This window comes from Corvus cornix, chromosome 2 (genome assembly GCF_000738735.6).
Source record: "Corvus cornix cornix isolate S_Up_H32 chromosome 2, ASM73873v5, whole genome shotgun sequence".
NCBI classification, from domain to species: domain Eukaryota; kingdom Metazoa; phylum Chordata; class Aves; order Passeriformes; family Corvidae; genus Corvus; species Corvus cornix.
In genome coordinates this window covers 100,733,213-100,744,000 of record NC_046333.1, presented here as the reverse complement: position 1 = coordinate 100,744,000, position 10,788 = coordinate 100,733,213, and the positions used below count along the sequence as shown (strand labels likewise).

General features: G+C 45.7%; 1 protein-coding gene across 1 annotated transcript; it reads left to right on the top strand.

Annotated features, from left to right (window-relative positions):
- The first annotated feature begins 1,182 nt into the window (after positions 1 to 1,182).
- TUBB6 (tubulin beta 6 class V) lies at positions 1,183 to 9,167 on the top strand. The gene is made up of 4 exons (XM_039548419.1): positions 1,183 to 1,302; positions 1,896 to 2,004; positions 3,123 to 3,233; positions 7,570 to 9,167. Exons 1-4 carry the CDS (start codon positions 1,246 to 1,248, stop codon positions 8,631 to 8,633), a joined length of 1,341 nt encoding a protein of 446 aa, XP_039404353.1. The 5' UTR covers positions 1,183 to 1,245; the 3' UTR covers positions 8,634 to 9,167.
- The last annotated feature ends 1,621 nt before the right edge of the window (positions 9,168 to 10,788 follow it).

The window sequence follows — 10,788 nt, the reverse complement described above, 5'->3', positions numbered from 1 at the left end:
GCTACCTTGACCGTGTTCAAGCTGTAGAGAGCACCTAAAGATTGTTCTCCAGAAGAGCCCCAGCTGGGCCACCTTTCAACAAGTGGATAAGGAGGTTCTGCAACTCTGGCTTCAGGGCTGCTCTTGCATAACAGCAGAGACTGGGTCAGACAGCACAGATGTGCATGGACAGATGACTGTCTCCACCAGGGCTAAATATTGGAATAGGCTATATAGACAATGGCATCCCATGGAAGAGCCATGCTGGCATGACAACAGGCATCCTCTACTTGGGAAACTGTGCAGCAGTTACCCAAAGGGATCATAAAGCAGATTCAGCAGCTGTGGGAAGTGGCTTCCTCTCTGGGGGGGAAAGAAAATCTCCTTTTTCATTAAAAATCAAGACACTTCAAATCATGCATATCCCAGGGCAGCTCTGTATTGTGGCAACATGAGCTCCAGGAAAGTTGCTCCACAGAGACTGCTTGCCATCATTGCTTACAATTTTCAGGCAGAAGCTTTTCTTATTGGCAAAAACAAAACAAAACAAAAAAACATCAGAAAAGAGCCGTGTGAGGAGGATGGCCCTTTGCAAGGAACAGAGAAGGGCTACCCATTCCTTTGGATGATGCCCCTTTACAGAATCACAGAACCACAGGATCAGTTAGGTGGGAAAAGACCTCTGAGATAATCGAATCCAACCCATGACTAAACACTACCATGTCACTTAGACCATGGCCACCTCCAGTCTTTCCTTAAACACCTCCAGGGGACTCCACTGCCTCCCTGGGCAGCCTGTTCCAATGCCTCATTACCCTTTCTGTGGAGAAATTCTACTTAAGAAGAATTCTGCAGCGAAGGCTGCGATCTGCGCGCCCGTCAGGGCAGCGGGACACAGAACGGGAGACGGAGCAGGCGGCGATGTCCGGCCGCCACACGGCGAGGGCTCCCGGGGGTGAAGATACCGGAGCCACGTCGGCTGAGCTGGGTTTGGGGTGAGCAGCAGATCACGGACGGGAGCTGCCGCTGGGGCAGGAGGACCCCACAGGGACCCCCACTGCCGCCGGGGACAATGCGAGGGCTGGTGTCGCACAGCGGGCGGCGTCGCCCCCTGTCCCGAGGGCGGTGCCGGGCGGGGGCGGCCGCTGGGCTAGCGGCGGGGGGGCGCGGGAGCCCATAAAGCACCGCCCGGTGGGACGGCACCGCGCACAGCCGGGCTGGGCGGCGGGACAGCGGGCGCACGGCGGGGCGAGCGGGGGCGCAGCCATGAGGGAGATCGTGCACATCCAGGCGGGACAGTGTGGAAACCAGATCGGGACTAAGGTGAGCCTGGAGGGGACCCGCCGCTTGCGGAGCCTCTGAGCGCCCAGGGGACGCGCCCGGTGGTTCCCCGGGGTTGTTGGCCCCCCCCCCCCCGGGGCTGCTGGACCCCCGGGGCCGGGCTGTGCCAGCCGCTCGCCGCCGCCGCCGCCCGTGCCCCGAGGAGCCGCTGCCGAGCGGCGCCGGGCGCGCCCGGGGCATCGCGCATCGCTGCGCTCCCCGTGACCATAAAAGGCCTTGGGAAGTACCGAAACCAAACGGGACAGGTTTTTAAAAATTATTTCTAAAACTATGTTTGAGCCGCCAGGCTGCGGTTGAGGAGCGGGGGAGGGCGGCAGAGGCTGCGCGGCCCCTGCGGACGCGGAGCCGCCGCGGCCCGTCCGGGCGCGGAGCCGCGCGGGCGCCGCTCGTCCGTTGGGTTTGAATCCCGGTGCCCGCCCGGCTCCCGCTGCCGCGCGGGCAGGGAGGGGCGGCGGGCACGCCAGGAATCCGGCAGCTGCCGCGGCACCGCCGCCGCCCCCGGCCCGGGCGCTGGGCAGGGCTCCCGGGGCTCCGCAGCGAAGTTCCCAACCCACTTCTCGCTTTTCCTCCCTTAGTTTTGGGAAGTGATAAGTGATGAGCATGGCATTGACCCAGCCGGAGGCTATGTCGGTGACTCAGCGCTGCAGCTGGAAAGGATCAATGTCTACTATAATGAATCATCTTGTAAGTGTGGGACCGGGAGGGGTTCGGGACAGAGGACTCCGTGGGAAGGGGCACAGGAGTCAGAAGACGACGGGCTCATAAAGCTGTATTGCACATCTGGCCGCACTCCTCACATGCCACCAGCCCCTCAGCTGTGCCCGGCGCAACAGAAAATATTATCTACTTTCTTCCAAAGTACTAAGATGGCTGGGTGCTATCTCCCCAGGCACAGAGACGTGGCGCAAGGGGCTATCCTTAGGGTCTGGAGGTGGAGGTTTGTTTACTATTTAGCATTACAGTACGCGTTTGCTCTTCTAATGTGTGATTACTTCACCAGATGCATCCGTTCAATTACTCCAAATTAACCTGTTGGTTGTTTGAGCCCGCATCTGTAGTACTCTGTCTTTCATTCTCATGAATGAGAGTGTTAGGCCACAGGTAACAGAGAGCTGAGCAGGGATTCATGACTAAGATGCCAAAAATCATCCAAGTCCTCTGAGTCCGTCTGCTGTTGAAAGGTGTTAGCAGTGCAAAATGGGGATCTGGAGTCCTTCAGTCTGTTGACATGAACCTGCAAGTATGAATGTTTCATCTTTTGTCCAGCTGGGGTTAATTCATATTATTTACCTGAGTTTCCTTGGACAAATTCAACTTGACACAGGTTGTTTATTTTGTGCTTTGTGGTAGATGTGCTGACTACTGCTGTTTACCATGTACACCAAGTAGCTCTTTCAGTGCAGGAGAATCCTCAAGCATAAAAGCTTGTGAGATGTATTAGGATCATTTGAACATAAGCACTTCACTCACCCTGATATGCACAGAAAAGATTACCTACTTTCTTATAAAGAACAAGTGAACCATTTTTTTAAATCAGAAATTCCCTCACATCTATTGCTAATAAAGAGCTTACAAAATGTATATCTGTAGAACCCAAATTATGTCAGGTCTGTTTTTCAAGCTGAATTGATTTGCTCCTATGGAGCTGGGTTTTTCACCACCATGATTTTCTGCATAGGAAGTACTTATATATGTATGAACTATATATTAGACTAACAATATGAGATATATTTGTGTGTTAAAAGCTATAACTCTGTTGACTTATTTCTGGACATTAAGGGCATGCTTCCTTTTTATTGTAGCCCACAAATTTGTACCAAGAGCAGTCTTACTGGACTTGGAGCCGGGAACCATGGATAGTGTGCGGTCTGGTCTTTTTGGTCAGCTCTTTCGGCCCGATAATTTCATCTTTGGTATGTGGATGTTTCCTTTTAAAAAACAAGGCTCTTCAACAGCTGTTTGATTACCACGTGAATGGTCAAAAAGCATTCAGTCTTCCTGTTCTGAAGTGATCCTACTGAGAAATCCTAATACCTAACAACGGAATTATAAGTATCTGTAAGCCAGCCAAAAGATCCCATTAACTGAAAAAGTCATTCCTCTGTTGACCATTCCTTCAGTTAGCAGCAAACTGCTGAAAGTTCCCTACAGTATTCAGATAAAATATATTTGCTTTCCACATAAATGAACTCCAGAGAAATCCTGAGGCCAGTTCTTCACAACAAAATGCACGGAAATTCTGCAGAAAATGGAGGGGGGGGCGGGCAGCCTCAACCACAAACCAACCAGGCTACTCCTCACTTGAATTCACATTAAATGCTTGAGCACTAAATTGTTTTTAGGCTGTGTAATTAAACTTTTTCCGCAGATCCTTGCAGTATAGTAGCAGTGAAAGAAGATCAGCTGTAACATGGAAAACACATATGTAGACAGTTACTGGGTTATTTTCTAGCGTAATGAGGAGCAGTCTGAGAGTGTGTGGAGACATTCTGGTTTTGCAGTGTTGTTGCAGAGGGTTGTTTTCGCTTTTGCTGCTTTACTTTGGACTTCTGTAGTACTTTCCATCTAAGCTTAAAAATGCACATTACCCTTTCAGAGCATCCTTATGAAGTACAGAAGCATTATCAGTCCCTTTGCTCTAAAGGAGAAACAGCATGTGGAAGTTAAGTGAGCCACTTGCTGAAACAGGAAGTCTGAATGAAAGCTACCATGAGAACTTTCATGTCCTTTTGCTTTCCAAGTCTGCACTAGCCACAAACACATTTCCTCCTGACAAGGCAAGCTTAGGCTGGAACTTAGTTTGGTATGTTGTGTTAACATAAGGAAGGAACAATGCCAGGGACAGCCAGAGGAAAGATAAACATTATTTGGGTGGTATAAAACAAACGTAAGTCTGGGTTGTTGGGGTTGGAGTCAGTCAAAAAGCCATATAGAACTCTTTAACTCTTTGACTTAAAACTTTTATGCTATCCATGTTGTTCTCCTGTAAACTCCCTGGCAATGATGCTAAGGGTCTCTCCCAAAGGAGCTGTAAGTTACAAGTAGAAGTAAGCCTAGGGAGAAAAGCTGTGGACATAGGCAGCTTTATGAAGTCTGTTTCTGTATTCAGGTTTTTTCCTTTCATTCCCTTTCACCTGCATGAACCACACAGTCCCTCTGAATGTGAATTCACCTGACCTATGGAAATACCTGAGCTGGAGCTTTACAGTTTGGCACACCACCAGTAAAACCAGAGCAAAATCAATTCAGAATGTCTTCAACAATAGTCCAGTTTGCTATAGTCCCTTCCTGTCAAGATAACAATGAACCAACAGCATGTGATCAACTTGTATCTGACAGAGGCCCCTGCCAGCATCAGGCACTGTCCTCCCAACCTGCTGAATAATGTAGAATGGCTGAGCGCTGAAGTAATGATCTTCTGTGTCAAAAGCCAACAAAGCATTTTGTTTTCTCTTTTAAAAATCTGGCCTGGGCCCACAAAGGATTTTGTGGCAGAAGCTGGCAGTCCCACACTTGCTGTACCCCAGGCTGTGTGGGCTCATTCTGATGAGGATGTTTTCCACCTCTGTTTGTATAAACCTGCATGTGCCCATGTCTCCACAGCAAGTAACCACAGACCATCAATCAGGATTTGATGCAGGTGTATTGAATACAGGGTCACACACTCCAGATACAGGAATTTTATATCAAACTAGTAAGAGATCTGAGATGGACACAAAACAATCCTCATACTTTGACATGTGTATTGACAAGGTAGTGATTTAAAAGGTGAAGAACTGCAGGTGGAATGATCTTGCTAAATGAGAGCAGCAGGCTTCCTGGCCTTCTGGCAGCACAGAATTGCCCACCAGGAGCTGCTCTGAGCTCTGATGTGTCTCCTCCTGTTAACCAGTTTTCATTTGCACATTTTTGCATTTGTCATTCTTTTCTTGTGTACATCCTTGCTAGATTTGCTACAGAGATACCACTCCAATTTAATTAATATGAACTGATGGGGGCTACCACAAAATAGCTGTCTGGCAATCAAAGGCAAGTTCTGGAGCAGGGCTGTTCACACCAGGCTTCTAAGTGTTAATATGCAAGCTACTGATCTCTTTTACCAGGTTTATCTTATATTGAGCAGTGAAGAGAGTAGGGGAGTGAAAGAAGACTGTAGGAAACAAGTGCCATTTTAGGGATTAAAAAATAATCACTGTTAGACAAATGGCTTCTCTGCATGCACAGTTCAACCTGAACGTGTGTGATAACCCTACAGTGTGTTGGAGACAGAAATAGTGACAGAAGGATCTGGAGGTGCCAGGAGTGCAGATAAGTGGTGGGATTGCTTCGTGTAGGCTTCTTTAGATCCCAGCAAATGACAGATGCAGAATGCTGGGGATGGGCTTCCAGGATTGGCAAAAGATTTGCCAGGTCCTGAGTTTTGTGGGCACAGGCTCATTTTCCACCAAGAGAGTTTAGTCCTGGTGAAATTTGATCATTTTTATGTGTTTGCCTTAGGTTTTCAGAGGTCAGGTAGGTACCTGATAAGTGGAGGGCATCTGGTAGAGTTTCACAGGATCATTATCATGATTTCCAGGTTTGTGGCAGCCTTGTCAGAGCCACAGCACCTCCAGACTGCACAGTATTGTCATGGGGTAAGAAGTCTAGAGCTTCCAGGGCTTGTACAGGTTCTGTGTTGTAGTAGTCTTACAGTGCTGTAGAGCCAGTGGTTCTGGAAGTATAAGGTAACTGGGTGTAGAAGCAGGAAACCTCCAATGAAAACACTGGAGACCCTAACACATGGCTGACTAGTGGAAGAAGTGTAGTGTTGCCACAGGAGTAGCTGATAGTTGTCCTAAAATCAGAATTTATGTCCACTAGGAGATAAATGCCTTCTGCATTTTGGAGTGATGTCTGCTTTTTTGTGTGCAGCCTGAAGTGCTTCCCTATCCGTGGTAGGGGATCTGCTCAAGCAGACTGCAGGTGCTTACAAACATATTTAATGCTGGAAGGATATGACTTTTTGCTTTGCCCAGCTGGACAGGAAGTGCTGAGCTCCCTAGGCTCAAAGAGAGAAAAATATAGCAACATACAGAACAATGCATTAACTAACCAAATACACCATGAGGAAACTGAGCATTTATGCAGTGGAAAAAAAAAGTGTATAGTATTTCAAAAGTGTCCCAGCCAGCAGTTTCCCTGGTTCATATGTTTGGCACCAACACAGTGCCCTGGGAATTGAAATCAGACATGGTAATAGGAAGGGAGGGAAAGGTCTTGGGGAACAACACAGAATGTACCAGCTCTATACTTAATTCTGAAACTATTGCTCTGTCTGAATACCACTCACAGGAGTACCCTAAGTGAGTTCAGTGGTACAATGTATGTGTATAGCAGTCACTGTGAGGAACAGGACTACTAAAAAACTGATTCCCCAATTTAATCCTCCTTGTTATCTAAGCAATAACAAAAGAGTGACATAGAAAATGATCCACACTGTTTATCTTAATAAACTGAGTGGCACATAAAACAAAAATGGAAGCCTTAGGGAGAAAAGAAAGGGCTCATCACTTCTCCGAAATATCAGTAATCCAATTTTGCAAGTCATTTTGCATATCCTGAAGAACAGTGAGTTTGTAAGGAAATCAGTAAAACATGAAAGGCACTTGACTTCCAAACTTTTGAAAAAATGTCCCTGAAGTTTCTGTTGATCACTGTTTTCATTCAGGCTAGGTAACCGCAAATTTAAAAAGCTGTAGTTCCTGACATGACAAGTTAAATAGGATTCTGCAGCCCAGGTTTTTCTTGAATGACTGTGTTTTCTCTGTGACTCACAAGAACAGACCAAGAACCTCTCATTTTCATTGAGATATGTATCAGGGATTTAGCTTTGCATGCATCATGGACCTTACAGACAGAAAGTATTTAAGTATTAAACAGTCATCTTGTGCTTACAGAATCATCAGGATTGGGAGTGTGAAAGTTTTCAAAACGAGGAGTTAATGCCATCTTTGCATTTATGGAAGGTAAAATGACAACAAAGGAAAAAAAAAAAACAACACCCAAAGGCATTAATGAAAACTGCCGGAGACTATATAAAAAGTTTGTTGATACTTCCAGAAATATTTGTAGGCAAAACTGAAGAGCACAGTTATCTACCTGACAGATTTATAGCAGCTTTTGTTACAGATGTGAGTCCATTTAGCGTGCTGATATCAAACCTTGCCAATAATTTTGTATATTTTCTTTCCCTGTTATATCTTATTTTAGGACAAACTGGTGCAGGAAACAACTGGGCTAAAGGACACTATACAGAAGGGGCAGAGTTGGTTGACTCTGTCCTTGACGTAGTAAGAAAAGAGAGTGAACACTGCGATTGCTTGCAAGGATTTCAGCTCACTCACTCCCTGGGAGGAGGGACAGGGTCTGGCATGGGAACCCTGCTCATCAGCAAGATACGAGAGGAATATCCAGACAGGATAATGAATACCTTTAGTGTCATGCCTTCTCCTAAGGTTTCTGACACAGTGGTGGAACCTTATAACGCTACGCTTTCGGTCCACCAGCTGGTTGAAAACACGGATGAAACCTACTGCATTGACAATGAAGCTCTGTATGACATTTGCTTCCGCACCCTGAAGCTCACCACTCCCACATACGGTGATTTAAACCACTTGGTCTCCGCCACCATGAGTGGGGTAACCACATCCCTGCGTTTTCCAGGCCAGCTCAATGCTGACCTCCGGAAGCTGGCAGTAAATATGGTCCCCTTCCCGCGCCTTCACTTTTTCATGCCAGGCTTTGCTCCTTTGACGGCGCGAGGCAGCCAACAATACCGAGCACTCACCGTTCCAGAGCTCACCCAGCAGATGTTCGATGCCAAAAACATGATGGCAGCCTGTGACCCAAGGCATGGCCGGTACTTGACAGTGGCCACCGTCTTCCGCGGCCCCATGTCCATGAAGGAGGTTGACGAGCAGATGTTGGCCATCCAGAACAAGAACAGCAGCTACTTCGTGGAGTGGATCCCGAACAATGTCAAGGTGGCAGTGTGTGACATACCTCCCCGTGGCCTCAAGATGGCCTCCACCTTCATTGGCAACAGCACTGCCATCCAAGAGCTCTTCAAAAGGATCTCGGAGCAGTTTTCTGCCATGTTCAGGAGAAAGGCCTTCCTCCACTGGTTCACAGGAGAGGGAATGGATGAAATGGAATTTACAGAAGCAGAAAGCAACATGAATGACCTGGTTTCAGAGTATCAGCAATACCAGGAAGCAACAGCAAATGATGGAGAGGAAGCATTTGAAGATGATGAAGAAGAGATCAATGAATAAAAAAATTAGGTGCATGATTTTTCCAGGCCAAATTCTCAGATCTGGATTTCTGATAATTAGGCTTGTAAATACATACTTACATTTAAAAAAAAAAAAAAAAAAGAATTTCAGATGTTAGAAGTGCTCTTTGGAGTCCATTTGGATCACTGAGAACATTCAGCATTTCTGGAAACCTATTCATGAGACAAATGTAGGGCATTCAGTTAAGACTTTGGCCTAAGAGTCTGAACATGCAGATTGCTAGTTTGGAATCTTTTTTCCTTAGGGTTGTCATCCTTAAAGCTGTAGAAGAGAAGATGTAAAATAGGCATGAAAATCTACAAATTAGAGCTGCACTATTTTCATCCAATTATGAGTAAGAAAATCTTGTGAGCTTGGAGTATTCATTCTGTACCAAATGTACAATACTGAACTGCCAGAAACAAAATTTATTCATAATAAAAAGTTTTTAGATATTCTGTACAGTAACTGTTAACAGTGATATTTGATTCCAGTCCTCTAAAAATAAAATAAAATTGAATAGCATCCTGTCAAGCAGAAGCGTTCTGGGCAGTCAATGCTGCATAAATATCCAGTGAGCTGCAGGCTAGAGGCTGGATTTGTGTTATGTGACTTCATCACTTGTTGCTGCTGAATAATCACAGATGATACGTATGAAATCCCTCCATTTGTGATGTGTTCTTCATGAATCCCTGGGGTTTAAAGTGGCACCCCAATATCTTGCTGGTCCTGTCTTCCTGGCTATCACCAGCTGCAGATGCTATTCCTGACTCTATTTCACCCAGCCCATGTAGCTGAAATCCAGGTATTCCACATATCATGGTGGGAGAGGGGACATAGGCTGTGTGCCATCAGATCTCACGACCTGGGTTTGCAAGTTCACCACGCCTATAGATGCTGTGCATCTATTGCTACCAAGATAGGTTAAAACAACTGGACAGGTAAAGGTTAAAGTACAAGAGCAGTTATCCACAATATTCAAAACAGATGGCAAAATGAAAGACGAACAACAGGTTTATCTGCCCACACTAAAGCCAAGCCAGAAAGGTCCCGCCTAAGCCAGCTGACAAAGTGACTTCTGGGCATTTGCATGCTTTATGTTTCTGCTCATATCAATTAAACAGCCCTTCTCCATTAGAGAGCCTCGACCAGAGAACACTCTGTCTACTTGGAGTCTCTTATTTAGGCCAGTTTCTAGGCAACAAAGCAAGCAAACAAAGGAGAAAACCTCTGGAAAGCCAAACTTTAAATGTTTCAAGAACTCTTGCTTTTTCTTCTTGCTTTCAGAAACATTTTCCAAGCAAAAGTATTGCTCAGTACTTAAAAAGGCACTTTACAAACATAGTGAAATTTCCAAAGGTCCGCTGTTCCTGACAAGATGATGCTTTGCTAGTTTGGGATTCAGGGACCGAGACAGTACTTGAGGAAGTATATGAACCAGGCAACTGTTAATCATATTACCTGAAGCTGTCTGCCCAATTCTATTCTACACAGAAATGGAACTAACTAGCTTTAATCACAAAATCTAGTTTTCACAGAAGGTGCTTCAGAGGTTGAGACAGTTCCTGGAACATGCCAAGCAGACTGGCGTTGGCACAGAGGCAGAGCTTGGGAGGGCCTGGCTGATTTGTCCTTAGTAGGATCATAGAGGAGTCAGCAAATTCACTGGGAACACGTTCTTTGCAATGTCTAGTGATGCCTAAAGGATTTATGAACAGCCATAGAACACCTTTAAATACACATTTTATAGATATGACTTACGGCTACGTATTAATCACAGCATGAGATAAAGTTATAACACAATATGTATTAGAGAGAAATTACCATGCAGTACAATACAAAGCAAAATCCATTGGGAATAAAGCCATTAACCTCCAAAGTTTAGTTGATTTTTTGTAAACGGTTGACTATTTGCTTTGAAAGGGAAGAGAATGCCTTACAGGCTCAGAGCCTGCCATCACACAGCTGTGGCACAGGCTTTTCAATTAAAGCACTAGCATAGTTTCTGCTGAATGAAAGAGAATTAACCATCTTACAGTGTGTGAAACTGCATTTTGTTGTAATACAGATTTCATAACTAGGTCCAAGTAATAAATTCTGGTATTACTGTGAAAAAAAACCCCCAAACCCATGTTTATACTTCAAAAATGCCAGA

What these genes read in the sequence shown, in the direction of transcription:
- TUBB6 (XM_039548419.1), top strand. Translation starts at nt 1,246, where the DNA reads ATGAGGGAGATCGTGCACATCCAGGCGGGACAGTGTGGAAACCAGATC. An exon ending in CTACTATAATGAATCATCTT is followed by an intron (nt 2,005 to 3,122) that starts GTAAGTGTGGGA and finishes TTTTTATTGTAG; the next exon opens with CCCACAAATTTGTACCAAGA. An exon ending in GCCCGATAATTTCATCTTTG is followed by an intron (nt 3,234 to 7,569) that starts GTATGTGGATGT and finishes ATCTTATTTTAG; the next exon opens with GACAAACTGGTGCAGGAAAC.